The sequence below is a fragment of the Tachyglossus aculeatus genome, chromosome 23 (assembly GCF_015852505.1).
Source record: "Tachyglossus aculeatus isolate mTacAcu1 chromosome 23, mTacAcu1.pri, whole genome shotgun sequence".
Taxonomy (NCBI): domain Eukaryota; kingdom Metazoa; phylum Chordata; class Mammalia; order Monotremata; family Tachyglossidae; genus Tachyglossus; species Tachyglossus aculeatus.
The window spans coordinates 3,928,315-3,946,585 of NC_052088.1; the positions used below are offsets into that span (position 1 = coordinate 3,928,315).

General features: G+C 48.2%; 1 protein-coding gene across 1 annotated transcript in view; it reads right to left on the bottom strand.

Annotated features, from left to right (window-relative positions):
• FNTB (farnesyltransferase, CAAX box, beta) overlaps positions 1 to 18,271 on the bottom strand; it is a 117,691-nt gene that overhangs the window by 44,210 nt on the left and 55,210 nt on the right. Inside the window, exons 6-7 of the mRNA XM_038765432.1 lie at positions 15,304 to 15,376; positions 13,991 to 14,082 (exon numbers count right to left, since the gene is read on the bottom strand). Of these exons, the coding sequence (XP_038621360.1) occupies positions 13,991 to 14,082; positions 15,304 to 15,376 (165 nt within the window). The remainder of the gene's footprint in view (positions 1 to 13,990; positions 14,083 to 15,303; positions 15,377 to 18,271) is intronic.

Consider the following 18,271-nt stretch of genomic DNA (forward strand, 5'->3'; position numbering starts at 1 on the left):
CCCTTTCCTTCCTCTCCCCCTCGTCCCCCTCTCCATCCCCCCCATCTTACCTCCTTCCCTTCCCCACAGCACCTGTATATATGTATATATGTTTGTACATATTTATTACTCTATTTATTTATTTATTTATTTTACTTGTACATATCTATTCTATTTATTTTATTTTGTTAGTATGTTTGCTTTTGTTCTCTGTCTCCCCCTTTTAGACTGTGAGCCCATTGTTGTGTAGGGACTGTCTCTATATGTTGCCAATTTGTACTTCCCAAGTGCTTAGTACAGTGCTCTGCACACAGTAAGCGCTCAATAAATACGATTGATGATGATGATGATGAACCCCAGAGCAACCTCTGGCTAGGCTTAATTCTGCCTCTTCTCTAGTTTAAACTGGCACTTCCTGAAGAAGAAATAAAGCAGTTTACATTTATTGCAAAATCAAAAACACACGACTAACCTCATAGGTTCGACTGATCAATGATCTGTATTGAGCGCTTACAATGTGTGGAGCACTGAACTAAGCACTTGGGAGACTACAATACAACAGAGTTGGTGGACCCATTCCCTTTCCACAATGGGCTTACAGTCTATGCAGACACGGTCATATTTTTCCATAATTTTAAGGAGGGTTTGTCTAAAAGGGCACAGCTTCAGATGGGACTCAGCAAATCTGATCCCTACACTGCTTGAGGCAGCTAAGGACGGCCAAATAAATATTAAATATCCTCAAGACAAAGAGCTTTCCCCTCATAGTGAGGTGCTTTTGCCGCCATAGTGGGAATAACTCATTCATTCAGTCGTATTTATTGAGCACTTACTGCCTGCTGAGCACTGTACTGAGCATTTGGAAAGTACAATTCAGCAACAAAGAGAGACAATCCCCGCCCAGACACATTCCCTGCCCACAATGAGCTTATGGTCAACAGGGGCCACCACCAAAGAATGATCAAATAATCAAGACAAATGCTCCCACTGAAAATTTCCCTTGTCATATTAATTCATTCAATAGTATTTATTGAGTGCTTACTGTGTGCAGAGCACTGTAATAATAATGATGGCATTTATTAAGCGCTTACTATGTGCAAAGCACTGTTCTAAGCGCTGGACTGCACTAAGTGCTTATTTTAGTACATTTGACTTTGCCTAGCTACCTTAAACTTGAAAGCATTTAATGTTGTTTGGCTCATTTTTAATCAGAGAAGCAGCGTGGCTCAGTGGAAAGAGTCCGGGCTTGGGAGTCAGAGGTCATGGGTTCTAATCCCGGCTCCACCACTTGTCAGCTGGGCGACTTTTGGCAAGTCAGTTCACTTCTCTGTGCCTCAGTTACCTCACCTGCAAAATGGGGATTAAGACTGTGAGCCCCACATGGGACAACCTGATCATCTTGTATCCCCCCGGCGCTTGGAACAGTGCTTTGCACATAGTAAAAGCTTAACAAATCCCATCATCATTATTATTATTATTATTTTAAAAGGTGCCATAATAATAATGATGATGATGGCATTTATTAAGCGCTTACTATGTGCAAAGCACTGTTCTATCCATCACAGAGATATTCATTCAATTATATTTATTCCTTCATTCATTCTCACTACACCTATGCCTTTCTAACAATCAATCAAGTATTCTTCCTGATCGTTCACCGGATGCAGAGCACTGGACTAAGCACTTGGGAGAGCACACTACAGCTGTTCCCTGCCCACAACAAGCTTACGGTATGGAGGGGGAGAGAGGGTCATTAATATAAATAAATAAGTTACAGATATGCACTTGAGTGGCATTTGTTAAGCACTTACAACATGCCCAAGCACTGTTCCCACATGAGGGAGAACAGGAGGAAGAACAGGAGGCTGAAGGTGGGATGAATATTAAGTGCTTAAAGGGAATCATTCCAAGTGCACAGCTGACGCAGAAGTGAGAGGGAGCCAGGGAAGAGGGCTTAACAGGGAAAGGCCTCCTGGAGATATAACCGTATTAAGGCTCTGAAGGTGAGGTCTGGCATATGTGAAGCAGCATGATGTAGTGGATAGAGCACGTGCCTGGGAATCATGGGTTCTGATCCCAGCTCCGCCACTTGCTTTTTGTGTGACCTTGGACGAGTCACTTCACTTCTCTGGGCCTCAGATACCTCATCTGTAAAAATGGGGATGGAGACTATAAGCCCCACATGGGACAGGGACTGTGTCCAACCCGATCTGCTTGCATCCACTCAGCGTTTAGTCCAGTAAGCACTTAAAGAAATACCACAAAAATTATTATTATGAAGTGGGAGGGAGTTCCAGACTAGAAGCGGGACACAGGCAAGGAGCTGGAGAGATAGACAAGGCACAGCGAGTGAGCTGATGCTAGAGGAGCTAAGTGTGCAGGCTGACCGGTAGTATATCAGCGAGATAAGTGAAGCGGGGGAGAGCTGATTGAGTGCTATGAAGATGATGGTAAGGAGCTTCTGCTGGATGCGGAGGTGGGCGGGCAACAATTGGAGGATTTTTGAGCAGTGGGGAGACGTGCACTGAGCTTTTTTTAGAAAAATGATGAGCAGCAGAGTGAAGGATGGACTGGAGTGGGAAGAGACAGTAGGCAAGGGAGGTCAGTGAGGAGGCAGATGCAGTAATCAAGGCAGGATAGGATGAGTGCTTGGATCTGCCTAGCAGCAGTATGGAAAGGAAAAGGGAGGATTTTAACCATGTGAAGGTAGACTGGTGACAGACTGAATACACGATTTGTATGAGAGTTGAGGGTAACGCCAAGGTTAGGGGCTTGTGAGGTAGAGTGGTATTATCTACAGTGATGGGAAAGACAGGAGGACAGGGTCTGGGTGATGACGATGATGATGATGGGATTTGTTAAGCGCTATGTGCCAAGCACTTTTCTAAGCACTGGGGTAGATACGAGGTGATCAGGTTGTCCCTCGTAGGACTCACAGTCTTAATCCCCCTTTTATAGATGAGGTAACTGAGGCACACAGAAGTGAAGTGACTTGCCCAAAGTCACACAGCTGACAAAGGGCGGAGCTGGGATTAGAACCCACGACCTCTGACTCTGAAGCCCGGTCTCCTGCCACTAAGCCATGCTGCTTCTCATGGGTGGGAAGACAAGGAGTTCTGTTTTGGACATGTTTAGCTGTAGGTTTCAGTGGGACGTTCAGATTCAGATGTCCTGAAGGCAGCAAGAAATGCGAGATGGCAGGGAAGGAAAGAGGTCAGGATGGGAGGGAAAAATTTGGGAATCATCTGTGTAAAGATGGTAGTTGAAGCCATGGGAGCAGAAGATTCATACCTGAAGCTGGGGACGGTTCTGCAGGAGAGCACCGAGGACGCCGGTCATTCAGTGAATCAGGAAACAAAAGGAAATGGCTCCTGCCTCCCTCCCTCAACTAGGCCGCTGAAGTGATAGCCTTCTCGGAGCCCAACTCCACCTGCCCCCAACCCCTGCACATCACTCCCCAGGTGGCAATGAACGCCCTTTTAGCAACCAAACAACATTTTCTTTTTCCTTTTTACCAATCACTATGGCTGACTTATTATGACTTATTATGTTTCACATGCTTGGGTAGAAACCAAATTATGAGACTGGATCCATGTTCATTTTCAATCATACTGAGTGCTTACTGTGCACAAAGCACTGTACTAAGTGCTTAGGAGAGTACGCTATAACAACAAACACATTCCTGCCCACAATGAGCTCACAGTCTAGAGGGGGAGACAGACATTAATATAAATAGATAAATGAATAAGTAAATTACAGATATATACATATGTGCTGTGGGATGGGAGAGAAGAATGAAGGAGCAAGTAAGAGTGGTGCAGAAGGGAGTGGGAGAAGAGGAGAGGAGGGCTTAGTCAGGGAAGGCTTCTTGGAGGAGATGGGCCTTCTATAAAGTTTTGAAGTGGGGGAGAGAAATTATCTGTAGGATATGAGGAGGGAAGGTGTTCCAGGCCAGAGGGAGGATGAGTGCTGCTGCCCAGCTTGTCTTTGTCCAGAAACGCTCTGGGCATGTTACTCCCCTCCTCAAAAATCTCCAGTGGCTACCAATCAATCTGCACATCAGGCAGAAACTCCTCACCCTGGGCTTCAAGGCTCTCCATCCCCTCGCCCCCTCCTACCTCACCTCCCTTCTCTCCTTCTCCAGCCCAGCCCGCACCCTCAGCTCCTCTGCCACTAATCTCCTCACCGTGCCTCATTCTCGCCTGTCCCGCCGTCGACCCCCGGCCCACATCATCCCCCGGGCCTGGAATGCCCTCCCTCTGCCCATCCGCCAAGCTAGTTCTCTTCCTTCCTTCAAGGCCCTACTGACAGCTCACCTCCTCCAGGAGGCCTTCCTAGACTGAGCCCCTTCCTTCCTCTCCCCCTTGTCCCCCTCTCCATCCCCCCATCTTACCTCCTTCCCTTCCCCACAGCACCTGTATATATGTATATATGTTTGTACATATTTATTACTCTATTTATTTATTTATTTTACTTGTACATTTCTATTCTATTTATTTTATTTTGTTAATATGTTTGGTTTTGTTCTCTGTCTCCCCCTTCTAGACTGTGAGCCCACTGTTGGGTAGGGACTGTCTCTATATGTTGCCAACTTGTACTTCCCAAGCGCTTAGTACAGTGCTCTGCACACAGTACGTGCTCAATAAATACGAATGATTGATTGATTGATTGATTGACTGATGTGGGCTACAGGTCAGCAGTGAGATAGACGAGATAGAGGTATAGTGAGAAGGTTATAATTAGAGGAACAAACTGTGTGGGCTGCGGGCTTTGAAGCCAATGGTAACCCAATCCCTGTCCCACATGGGACTCCCAATCTACCTAATCCATGAGAGCCCTGAGACCCAGAGAGGTTAAGTGGTTTGCTCAATCACACAGTAGGCAAGCCTTGATGCGGGAATTTGAACCTGGCTTTCCTATTCCCAGTCCCGTGCTCTTTCCACTAGGCTCTGCTACCTCTGCCCTCAGGGCCAGGTTAAAGCCCTATCAGACTCAGAACACAGTACAAGTAGTAGTAGGAAGTGCTTAATAATAATAATAATGATGGTATTTGTTGAGCGCTTACTCTGTGCCAAGCACTGTTCTAAGCACTGGGGTAGAGACAAGGTAATCAGGTTGTCCCACGGGGGGCTCATAGTCTTCATCCCCATTTTACAGATGAGGTAACCGAGGCCCAGAAGTGAAGCGACTTGCCCAAAGTCACCCAGTTGATAAGTGGCGGGGTCGGGATTGGAACCCACGACCTCAGACTCCCAAGCCCGTGCTCTTTCCACTAAGCCACGCTGCTACTCTATGCAGAGCATTGTGGGCACCTACTGTCCCTCTGTTCCCTCCCTGAAGCATACCCATCCTCACAAATAGAAGAGAAGGGAAAGAGACACCCGCGCCTGGGTGCTTCCTTGTTACGGGATCCCAGGGGGACTACACCTTCCCCCTGCTTCCATACTTGAGGCAAGACTTCCCCATACCAAAAGAAACCCACAGGGAGAAGCAAACATTCTCTCAGGGAAGATGTGGTTGGAATTCTGGAAAAAGCCCCAGTGGGCCAACAAGAAAAGCTTTCAAACTCTCAAAGAATCCAGAGATTCGCAGGAGTCACTCGGTGCCTCCTCCAGAGGTCCTGAATATTCGGTACCTGCCAAACTTGTTATTTTTGTTTTTCCTTAGGGTTCAATTTTTTTTTAATTATCCAGAACTGCTGGCTTGTCTCTTTGTAGTCCTCTAACCTGCCCTTTGATTTTGCTCTCTGAGGGCTAACTTCCTTCAGAAGTGTCCGCTGCCGGGAAGGGCCACGTAGTCTGCAGGCCGGCCACATTATTCCCTCTCCCACCCCCTCCAGATTCTTGTAGCCGTCATCTACCGCTCCCCCGGCCCCACCTCCAATTTCTTTAACGATTTTGACCCCTTCCTCACCTTCCTTCTCTCCTTTTCCATGCCCACTCTGATCCTCGGAGACTTCAACATCCACATGGATATCCCTGGTGACTCCTCTTCCGCCCGCCTTCTATCTCTCCTTGACGCTGCCAACCTCTTCCTCCACCCCACCTCGCCCACTCACCAACTTGGTCATACCCTCGACCTCATCATCTCCTACCACTGCACTGTGTCCACCCTCACCAACTCTGAAATCCCTCTCTCTGATCATAATCTTCTCACCTGCCTCCTCACTCACACTCCTTTCCCCTGTAAATCCATATTACTCCCTCATAGAGATCTCCGCTCTCTTTGACCCCCATCCATCTTTCTGAGTGCCTCACTCCCCACCTCGCCTCCCTCTCCTCTCTACCCAATTTTGATGATCAGATTACTGCTCTCAACTCTACCCTTTCTGCTCAGCTAGACTCACTCGCTCCCCTTTCCCTTCCCCGCTCTCGTACCACTAACCCACAGCCCTGGATCATTGCCACTGTCCGCCTCCTTCGCTCTTATGCTCGAGCTGCCGAACGCTGCTGGCGAAAGTCTAAACACCATGCCAACCTCGTTCACTTCAAGTTTATCCTTTCCTGCCTTAACTCAGCCTTCTCCTCTGCCAGACAAAACTATTTCTCCTCCCTTATTGACACCCATGCCCATCATCCCCATCAGCTCTTCCGTACATTCAACTCCCTTCTCAGGTCTCCGGTTCCTTCCCCTCCTCATTCCCTCACCCCCAACGATCTGGCCTCCTACTTCATTAATAAGATTAAATCCATCAGGTCTGACCTCCCCAAAGTCACTCCCCCACCTTCTCCAACCCCCCGGCTCTCAACACTCTCTGCTACTCTCCCATCCTTCCCAGCAGTATCCTCAGAGGAGCTCTCCTCCCTCCCTGCAAGTGCTACTCGCCACCTGTGCTTCTGACCCCATTCCCTCTCATCTCATGAAATCTCTCACTCCATCCCTTCTCCCCTCCTTAACTTCCATCTTCAACCACTCACTCTCCACTGGTTACATCCCCTCTGCCTTCAAACATGCCCATGTCTCTCCCATCCTAAAAAAACCCTCTCTTGACCCCACCTCTCCTTCTAGTCATTGCCCCATCTCCCTCCTACCATTGCTTTCCAAACTCCTTGAACGAGTCGTCTACACACACTGCCTCGAATTCCTCAACACCAACTGTCTCCTTGACCTCCTCCAGTCTGGTTTCCGTCCCCTACATTCCACGGAAATTGCCCTCTCAAAGGTCACCAATGACCTCCTGCTTGCCAAATCCAACGGCTCCTACTCTATCCTAATCCTCCTCAATCTCTCAGCTGCCTTCAACACTGTGGACCACCCCCTTCTCCTCAACACGCTATCCAACCTTGGCTTCACAGACTCTGTCCTCTCCTGGTTCTCCTCTTATCTCTCCGGTCGTTCATTCTCAGTCTCTTTTGCAGGCTCCTCCTCCCCCTCCCATCCCCTTACTGTGGAGGTTCCTCAAGGTTCAGTTCTTGGTCCCCTTCTGTTCGCAATCTACACTCACTCCCTTGGTGACCTCATTCGCTCCTACGGCTTCAACTATCATCTCGACGCTGATGACACCCAAATCTACATCTCTGCCCCTGCTCTCTCCCCCTCCCTCCAGGCTCGCATCTCCTCCTGCCTTCAGGACATCTCCATCTGGATGTCTGCCCGCCACCTAAAACTCAACATGTCCAAGACTGAACTCCTTATCTTCCCTCCCAAACCCTGTCCTCTCCCTGACTTTCCCATCACTGTTGACGGCACTACCATCCTTCCCGTCTCACAGCCCGCAACCTTGGTGTCATCCTCGACTCCGCTCTCTCGTTCACCCCTCACATCCAAGCCGTCACCAAAACCTACTGGTCTCAGCTCCGCAACCTTGCCAAGATCCCCCCTTTCCTCTCCATCCAAACCGCTACCCTGCTCGTTCAAGCTTTCATCCTATCCCGTCTGGACTACCGCATCAGCCTTCTCTCTGATCTCCCATCCTCTTGTCTCTCCCCACTTCAATCCATACTTCACGCCGCTGCCCGGATTGTCTTTGTCCAGAAACGCTCTGGGCATGTTACTCCCCTCCTCAAAAATCTCCAGTGGCTACCAATCAACCTGCGCATCAGGCAGAAACTCCTCACCCTCGGCTTCAAGGCTGTCCATCACCTCGCCCCCTCCTACCTCAACTCCCTTCTCTCCTTCTCCAGCCCAGCCCGCACCCTCCACTTCCCTGCCGCTAATCTCCTCACTGTGCCTCGTTCTCGCCTGTCCCACCGTCGACCCCCGGCCCACATCATCTCCCTTGCCTGGAATGCCCTCCCTCCCAACATCTGCCAAGCTAGCTCTCTTCCTCCTTTCAAGGCCCTACTGAGAGCTCACCTCCTCCAGGAGGCCTTCCCAGACAGAGCCCCCCCCCTTCCTCTCCCCCTCCTCCCCCCTCCGCTCCCCCACCTTCCCTCCTTCCCTTCCCCACAGCACCTGTATATATGTATATATTTGAACGTATTTATTACTCTATTTATTTATTTATTTTACTTGTACATATCTATTCTATTTATTTTATTTTGTTAATATGTTTTGTTTTGTTCTCTGTCTCTCCCTTCTAGACTGTTAGCCCACTGTTGGGTAGGGACTGTCTCTATATGTTGCCAACTTGTACTTCCCAAGTGCTTAGTACAGTGCTCTGCACACAGTAAGCGCTCAATACGATTGATTGATTGATCCTGCCCAGCCCAGCCAATTTCATCTCTCTCATCAGTCCCATCTGAGTTGGCTTTAGGTGACTCGCCCCCACCCTATAATGCTCCTTGCTCTGGTTCAGCCCCAGACACTGGTAGTAACCTCCTGGAGTGCTGTGACCCCGAGACCAGAGATATGTGGGGGTTACTAACAGTAAGCGCTCAATAAATACGTTTGAATGAATACTGGTGGATGGCCCAGAATCAGGAAGAAGCCATGGTGGAAGTGGTGCACCTTCATAGTTTAAGCCTTCCCTTATTCTCCCTCTTGTCAGCCTGCAAAAGAGCTAACTTTATTTGTAATTTATTTTTATGCCTGTCTCTCCCTGCAGACACTATATTATATGGTATAATATTATATAATATAATATTATATTTTGCCTGTATATATGTATATATGTTTGTACATATTTTTTACTCTATTTATTTATTTATTTATTTTATTTGTACATCTCTATTCTATTTATTTTATTTTGTTAGTATGTTTGGTTTTGTTCTCTGCCTCCCCCTTTTAGACTGTGAGCCTACTGTTGGGTAGGGACTGTCTCTATATGTTGCCAATTTGTACTTCCCAAGCGCTTAGTACAGTGCTCTGCATATAGTAAGCGCTCAATAAATACGATTGATGATGATGATGATGATATGGTACTCTCCCAAGCACCTGGTACAGTACTCTGCACAATAAGTACTCAATAAATTCCATGGATTGATTGATCAAATGTGGTAAGTGAACTCATGGACAGGGACTATGTCTGTTGTTGCTGATTGTTGATCAAACTGCTTAGTACAGTGCTTTGCACACAGTAGGTACTCAGAAAATACGACTGAACGAATGAAGTGGCCAGTTGACTAAAGAAGGTCTGGTGTCTCCCCCTCCTTTACCAACCCCTGCCAACCCGGCTTCTAGGTTTGCTTCAGTGTCCAGTAGGTAAAGAGGGCAGGGAAGACTGATAACCTGCCTATATTCCCCTGACCAGGGACTTAACTCCTTCCTGCTCCTGCAGGAACTGGAGCAAGAGTTGATGATAATAATAATAATAATAATAATAATAATAATAATAATAATAACAATAATAGTATTTATTAAACCCATACTATGTGGCAAATGCTACTCTAAACCCTGGGGTAGGAACAAGATAATCATATCGGACACAGTCCGTGTCCCACAAGGGGCTCACAGTCTGCTCTCTCGTTCACCCCTCACATCCAATCCATCACCAAAACCTGCCGGTCTCACCTCTGCAACATCGCCAAGATCCGCCCCTTCCTCTCCATCCAAACCGCTACCCTGCTCGTTCAAGCTCTCATCCTATCCTGACTGGATTACTGCATCGGCCTTCTCTCTCATCTCCCATCCTGCTGTCTCTCTCCACTTCAATCCATACTTCACGCCGCTGCCCGGATCATCTTTGCGCAGAAACGCTCTGGGCATGTTACTCCCCTCCTCAAAAATCTCCAGGGGCTACCAGTCAACCTATGCATCAGGCAAAAATTCCTCACTCTCGGCTTCAAGGCTGTCCATCCCCTCGCCCCCTCCGACCTCACCTCCCTTCTTTCCTTCTCCAGCCCAGCCCGCACCTTCAGCTCCTCTGCCGCTCACCTCCTCACTGTGCCTCATTCCCGCCTATCCCTCCGTCGACCCCCCGCCCACGTCCTCCCCCGGCCTGGAATGCCCTCCCTCCGCACATCCGCCAAGCTAGCCCTCTTCCTCCCTTCAAAGCCCTACTGAGAGCTCACCTCCTCCAGGAGGCCTTCCCAGACTGAGCCCCCTCCTTCCTCTCCCCACAGCACCTGTATATATGTTTGTACAGATTGATTACTCTATTTATTTTACTTGTACATATTTACTATTCCATTTATTTTATTTTGTTAATATGTTTTGTTTTGTTGTCTGTCTCCCCCTTCTAGACTGTGAGCCCGCTGTTGGGTAGGGACTGTCTCTATATGTTGCCAACTTGTACCTCCCAAGTGCTTAGTACAGTGCTCTGCACACAGTAAGCACTCAATAAACACGATTGAATGAATGAATGAATAAGAGAGAGAACAGGACTTTCAACCCATTTTTTGCAGATGAGGAAACTGAGGCCCAAAGAAGTTAACTGACTTGCCCCAAGCAGATGGGAGAGCTGGAAATAGAACCCAAGTCCTCCGATTCCCAGGCCCTTGTTCTTTCAACTGATGGCAAGTAAGAGGAAGCGGGGCAGCTTGTAACTGGCTCCTTCTCAGAGAGTCTTAGGATGACTGGGGCAGGCAGTTCGGTTGGGGTGAGAAGCAGGACGGGAGGGGTGCCTGTAACACCCTCCTCCTCGCCCCCAAACCTATACCCAGACCCCCCCCCAGGCAATGGTTTTCTGGGACCGCCGCCCCAAAGCTTGAATCCCTAGGCATGGCCGTACTGGTTGGAGACACTCCCCACTGTATACTGATATTCTATGATTAGCACTCTTAATTAGTTCCATCAAATAGAGTACTAAAGGAAAGAATACTAAAAGAATATAGGTTTCCATGGGAAATGATGGAAGGTTGCGAATGCTTCCAGATCCCCCAAGTTGATTCAAATAAGCTAAATATGTTAAAAAACGATGTTAAGGAACACAATAAAGTTAACATTATTAACTTACAGGAGTAAGTGGCAGTATAGCTGTGATAAAAGATTGCGAATTTAAACAATTACATACACATACCGCATGCGTGTTGCTCAGGGTGCACGAACAGCACAACTACCTACTTAGACCGTAAGCTCGTTAGGGACAGAGAACGTGTCTGCTAATTTATCTTGTACTGTACTCTCCGAAGCACTTATAACAGTGCTCTGCACAGAATAAGTGTTCAATTTACACCAATGATTGCTTAGACTGGGACAGGGGCTGTTTCCAATCTGATTATCTTGTATCACTTTAGAATGATGCTTGGCACACAGTATCATTATTATTATTACTATATTATTATTATTATTATTATTATTATTATTATTAATCCTAGTACTACCATGAAGCATTGTAAGAAATATTGGCATAAAGTTTAATGGTACTGCTACAAAAAAGTGTCTAACGGGCTCTATATAGCGAGGGGTCCCTGTAGATAGAAAAGATGTCCCTGCTGCTTTTAAAACGAAAGCTCCCAGCTGATCACTTAAAATAAAAGTCATATATGCCTTTCTTTGCACAATTAAATCCTGTTCCTCAGAAAACGTGCGCCAATTCCTCGCTCATGGTCAGAACCAATATGGGCTCTTCCATCCTGGTGGTGAGGAGACAGAGTTTCCTCCGTCTTTAGAAGGGATGCAAAAGGGGGTTAAGAAGACCACAGTGGGTTAAGAAGCCCAATTCCTCACCATCCCCACCAACCACGTTCATCACAAGACACTCGGCCCAGGAAGCAAAAATGAGAGATTATTGTTGAGCAGAATGAATGAAACAATGCGCCCTTCTACTCCAGTGGCATTACAGTGTGACCCTTGGTGGAGCGCCTGCCGGATGTGCTGCATGGAAACAAATTTTATCCGAGAGCCTTCTCCCGCCCCCGAGTCCTGTTCCCAGGAGCCTCGAGGATACAGACTCATCTGCCATTCCTCATCGCATTCTCCCCAAGCCGGCCTCGGCTTCATGCCCAATTCCTAATTCTGACCCTCATCTTCCAATCCCCGAAGACAGCCTCCCAAGCCTCTTCTCGGAATATAAATAATGGCATGCTTTTCCTCGGAGAAAAAGGTTACATCCTGCCCGGATCACAGAGGAAGATTCACCCAGTTACAACTCAGTCACCCTAAAGGGGCTTGAGAGTGGGCAGCAGAATGTTTGTCCACAAGATGCAAATAGTAACAGTCAAAGAGCGATTAAGTGGAGGTTGTTGAGAAGCCAGCTCCGCACCTTCCACTATTCTCTAGCGGATCCAAGAAACCCAACTCTGTGTCTGGGGCTGACAATATTATTGAACTTATCTTCCTTTCTTCCCAGTGTCACAGCAAGAAGAAGCCTAATGCTTAGGAGTTTGTCAACAATGTAGACTCTAAGCTCCTTGTGAGCTACTTTTTTTGTATTGGGCTTTCCCAAGCATTTAGTACAGTGCTCTGTACACATTAAGCACTCAATAAATGTCGGTGATTAACTGCAGAGCACATTTATTTTCCCAAAGGGCTTTCACATCACGTCTTTTATTCTCACAATATTCCTATGAGATAGGGAGTAGCATCTGAAGCAGAGAGAGGTTAAAGTGACTTACCCAAGGTCACACTGTCAACCAGTGGTAGAGCTGGGACTAGAACCAAGTCTCATGATACCCCCCCGCCTCCTCTATCAGAAACATATCATTGGGTACAAAGACTGCCTTTGGGTTAATCCCACCCGACCCGTCTGCGGGTTTCTGTGGGGGCAGACTTTACCCCTGCCAGCCTACTTGCTGGTTGCCAACTAGAAAACATCTGGCATACCAGAAGTGCGAGTGGTGTTGTGCACAGTTCCTCTCTGCAGCCTCTCGATCCCCAAGTCTCAGGATCAAAACTCATCCATCATTCCTGACGGGAAACCCTGTCACCCTGGAGGGTTCCTAGAGAGCTCCCTAGAGGAGTGCGTGTACCTCCCAAAAGAAGCCACAGCCCCAGAAGGCCCTGTTGACCAATGAAGCAGTGACTCCCCCCCGCAAGAGGCCACAGCAGGTGCTCATGATGCTCAAGGAACTTACAAACAGGTAAAGTAACAAAGCCACAAAGCCCAGAACCCTCCTTCTGCATCTCCCAAGTATTTCTAAACAGCAGATTAGAGATCAAAAGGCTGCCTAAACGTGGACATTTTAGATCACTGTGAGTGAGAGTTTCACCAGGCACTCAGGCTATTAAAAAGAAAAATCCCCACACTTAAAATATAGTTATTAAGAGTCCCCAAACAGTTCTGCAAGTAAAAAAAAAAATTACTAACCAGAATGCTGCCTCCCCACTCTTCCCCTCATTCTTGTCACCCTACCCTTCCACCCTGGTAGGCAAGTGGGCTTTGGTTGGGGAGGGGGATTGGTGGTAAGCGAGCAGACTTTCAGGGTGTGAAGGGTGTTTGGGGGTCAGCTGCAGACAAAGAGTCTGGTTGCACGGAGACTCTGGGCCTCTGAATGGGGTGTACTGGGAGAGGTGGGGCTGCTGGCAACTAGAAAGACATCAGACAACAAGAGCTGGGGAGGGGCTTGAGGTCAGAGGGGCTGCCCCCGCCATGGCCCGACCCACCATGGCCCAACCCCCCTCCCCACTATCTACCCACCCTCCGCCGCCCGCATCCCGCAGCCCCTGCTGCCCGTCCCGGGGCCGTGGACCCCGGAGCCAAGTGACTTCCAGCACCGTCCGGGGAATCATCGCCGCACCAGGCCAAACTCACTCTGAGGCCACCGATTCTGGGAGGGGCTCATCGAGCAGCTCCAAACTGTGCAGGATCCAATAGCAGAGCCAGGGGCGGCTGGCATCCAGACACTGCGTGAGAGGCAGGGAAGAAAAAACAGCCCCTATTCAGAAATGCCGGGACCCACACTGACAAGGCAGCATCTGTCTCCTTCCGGGCAGCTTGCCCAGAGCGGGGCGGCAATGCTATTGATGAGAATCAGTGAATGAAGGCAGGCTACACCATGTGATTTGAGCTTTGGCCTTACTCAGCAGCTCCAACTATTTTATGTGAGAAAGGGACAATATCATAAAGGATTTCACCTTAGGGCCAGGAGGCCTACGGTTTCATGGAGGCCAAGGAGCAGGAAAGTTAGTAGGCCTCTGGACAACCGGGTATGGGGCACTTCCTGTGTCAGGGAACCTCAGGGAGGGGAATCCTCTCAGCAAGGGGGTGGTGCAAAGGAAATGTCCGGGATTCAAGAGGAAAGGGCGATGGAAGGGGCCCCTACAAGGATCCTAGACCGCAGGCTTTTCCGAGAGAGCGACCGGAGAGGTGCAAGCAAAAGCTCCTTAGAGGTTTACATCGATCCCCTCTCCAATGGGGGATCTCCAGGAGGTTTCTGGGCCAGGTTCTCGAGACCCATCCCATGTCCCAAAGTCTGTCACCCTTCTGCCCGGGGGCACTGGCCATCCTAAGTGGGGAAGGAGATACTAAAGTCTCTCAGGCCGAAACCGTACAATGACGGGGGCCGGGTTGAGGGAAGAGTTGTTGCTCCTCACTGAGAGTGTGAGAATGGGACATTTCCTTTAACAAGCCCACATTATCCCAGGATTTAATATAGCTTCTATCCACGGCAAGCTAAAGAGGTAAGAAAATGCCCTAAAGGCATCAGCCAGAAAGTCCCTTTAGACACTGAGGAGGAGGGAAGGAGAGGCGCATTTTAGTCCTTAGTGGTGGTCCTGAACCCTGCTCTGGCAGGCATCTGGAAAATGTCCTTCAAAATGGATTGGGAAGGATGGAGGCTGTAGGAACAGCCCGGGAACTGGTCACGGAAGGAGTAGAGCACTTCTTTACTGAAGCCAGACTGGTGTGCTCTCCTCCCAGCCAGAGCTGTCTGACATTTGACGTTCCTCACCTAGCGCTGGGTGCATTATGAACATTTAATGAACACCATGCATAACTCCTGCAGCCCACAGTCTCTGGGGAGGCCACGTCTGTCTCCTTTGCTTGCAACTGAACAGCAAGTGGACGACAGTAATGTTTGGTATGACATCCAGGCCTGAAAGTTCCTTGCAGCCTTGTATACCTACCTCGTAGGCATCAGTCAGCTGACGCAGGCCTCTTTTCAGATAGTGGAAGTGCTTTTCTCGCTGCAGAATGAGCCTGTAAAGACAAAGAGCATTGTAATACTCCTCTGAAATTTCATGCTCTATTCCCGGACCACAAAACCCCATCATTCAAACAACGGGATGCACTGAGCGCTTACTGTGTGCAGAGCACTCTACTAAGCCCTTGGGAGAGTATGACACAAAATAAACTCAATCCTTAAGATCACCGTGAAATTCTGAGAAAAAGACAGAAAGTCAGTCTTATTTTTAAGCCCAACAAGTCTGGGAGCAATGATCACATAGGGGCTAACATGCCAGGATTTGAAGGCTTCATTAGGAAAAAACTTGGAGCTCCAAAGCGATATTTCCTCCTTGGAAACAGAAAGTTTATTTGTCTGGGGAGAAGCTGTAGTCATCGTTCTGTTAGCCAGATTGTTTCATGCTACAATAAGGAACGGTGACACACGGTATTAAAGCAGTTTGGAGATTAGAAACCTGTTTTTTTGGTTCTCCTCACGAAGCCCCACTGTCCCTTCTGCTCTTCATATCGCCAGGATTTCTTCTAGGAAGTGAAGAGCAGTTAGTTCTCTTTGGTTTCTGGTTGTTTCTGTGTCCGCTCCTTGGTTATCCAGCATTTGCTCTAACACGGTTATTATTCCCTCACTAAAATGCCAACTCCCACTGCTGACCCAGGCCCTTGGCCTGTGGGTCGTGTTTGTTTTCCGCAGCCCGAGGCGCTTGTTGGCGCTGATGCTAGCCCAGGGGCCGCACACAGGAATGTGCTGCCCAAAGCCAGCTGCGCATATGGGGAACTCGGGGGCGGCAGGGGAGAAACAGAGAGGCCGCACTCCCGAGGTGAACCGGATCTGAGAAGGAGACCAGCTGAGGAACAAAAGGAATGTTCATTACGGGCAGGATACATATCTGCTAATTCTCTTGTGTGGTACTATACTGTACTGAGAAGCAGGGTGGCCTAGTGGATATAGCACGGCCCTTGAAGTCAGAAGGACCTGGGTTCTAATCCAGGCTCTGCCATGTGTCTCCTGCGTGACCTTGGGCCAGTCATTTCGCTTCTCTGTGCCTCAGTTACCTCATCTATGAAATGGAGAGAAGAGTCTGAGTCCCTTGTGGGATAGGAACCGTGCCCAACCTGATTAACTTGTATCTACACTGGCGCTTAGAACAGTTCTTGGCATTTAGTAAGTGCTTAACAAGTGCCATAACAATTATTACTATTATTATTATTATCAATAAGAGTGCGGCACGGGAAGGACCAAGTCAGATCCAGGAGAGGAGGAAAACCCTACCAAAGGTGGAGAGGACCAGGGCTCCACTAGAAGTCCTTACACCTTCCCACTTACTCTGTGGCTTGAGAAGCAGTGTTGGCCTAGTAGAAAGAGCCTGGGCTTGGGAGCCGGAGGACCTGGATTCTAATCCTGGCTCTGCCACTTGTCTGCTGTGACCTCAGGTAAGTCACTTAACTGCTGTAGGCCTCGGTTTCCACATCTTTAAAATGGGGATTAAATCCTAGCGCTCAGACTGTGAGCCCCATGTAGAGAAGAACTGAGTCCGACCTAATTATATTCTATCTACCCCAGTGCTTAGTAGCGAGATTGGCACATAGTGAGCACTTAATGCCTACTATAATTAATTATTATTCAGAGTCTGAAAATGTGTACTCAAGGGAATCAGAATTAGTGGTGGCTTTTAAGAACCTGAGATCTCAGGGGAGGATAAGTGATGTCAGATAGCCTTGCCAGTTTTAGCTGGGGAGGGGTGCAACTTCATGAGAGCATCAGTAACGACAGGGGGTGAGAAACCCAATTTCACTTTTGCCTGACTCCTAAGTGGCAGTCGCAAAGTTGGAGGTCTGAATACACCACCTATGGTTTACAAAGGATTAAAAACCGCAATGAAGAATAAAATGTAGCCAAAGGAGGTGCCAGAGGAGGAGGAAGGCCTGGAACGGATCCAAGTGTTTGCCCTGGGCATAGCTGCTGAGGTGAATTCCATCTGACACATCCTGTGAGCACACAATGAATACAGAGAACTAATGAGGACCAAATTAAATAAGGGGGGATTAAGTGAGGTTTTTGAAGCTATTTCCTCACCTGCCTGGTAGTTCTTTTTCTATGGAGAGTGGACATGAAATCCCTCTGGTATGCTGAGCCATCCGCAGTCTTTTACTTTCCTCCAAAACCCTATCCTTAACCTACCTCTCCCCAACCACCAGGCTCGCAACTTGGATGCCAAGTTTGATGCCTTCCTCTTTTACCTCCCACATTTCAGCTGCCTCTCAGTCCAGCCAGGCCCTTTGGTTCCTCTGTAATGTTTCACAGACCCACTCTTTATCTTCTACTCTTCCAACACCCTCTGAAAGCTGCTCTTCTGGGCCTGCCCTGCCTCTGATGTCTTCCTGCTTCAGTCTTTCCTACATTTGCTACATATATCATCTTTTAAATCGCCAAACTGAGCTCATCACTCCCCTCTTCCAAACTCCCCATGGCTCCCCACTGCCTCATAAAAAAAAAACAAACCCAAACTGCTGATATTGACATTGAGACTCTCCATCAGCTGGCTCCTCCTTTTCTATTAGCTCTCTTCTGTTTCCCCCACATCTCATGCTCTTCATTCTTCCCAGATAAATGTAGCGATTTCCCCCAGTCTCAACTCTCCTACCTCCAACCATCACCTCGGTCTTCCTCTCCACAACTGGGATGTCCCTCCCCCCAAACACAACTCAATATTACCAAATAACATCCTTCCTCTCCTTAAGGCTCACTTCCTCCAGGAGGCCTTCCCTGATTAATCTCCCCATTTTCCTGGTCAATACATTCTCTCAGCACTCATGTATTTATCCGTCCTCTATTAACTTCGTCTTTTAATTGTTATTTTCTCATTTTAATTAGTGTATATTGATTATTGTTTGCTTAGCGTCTCTCTCATTCTA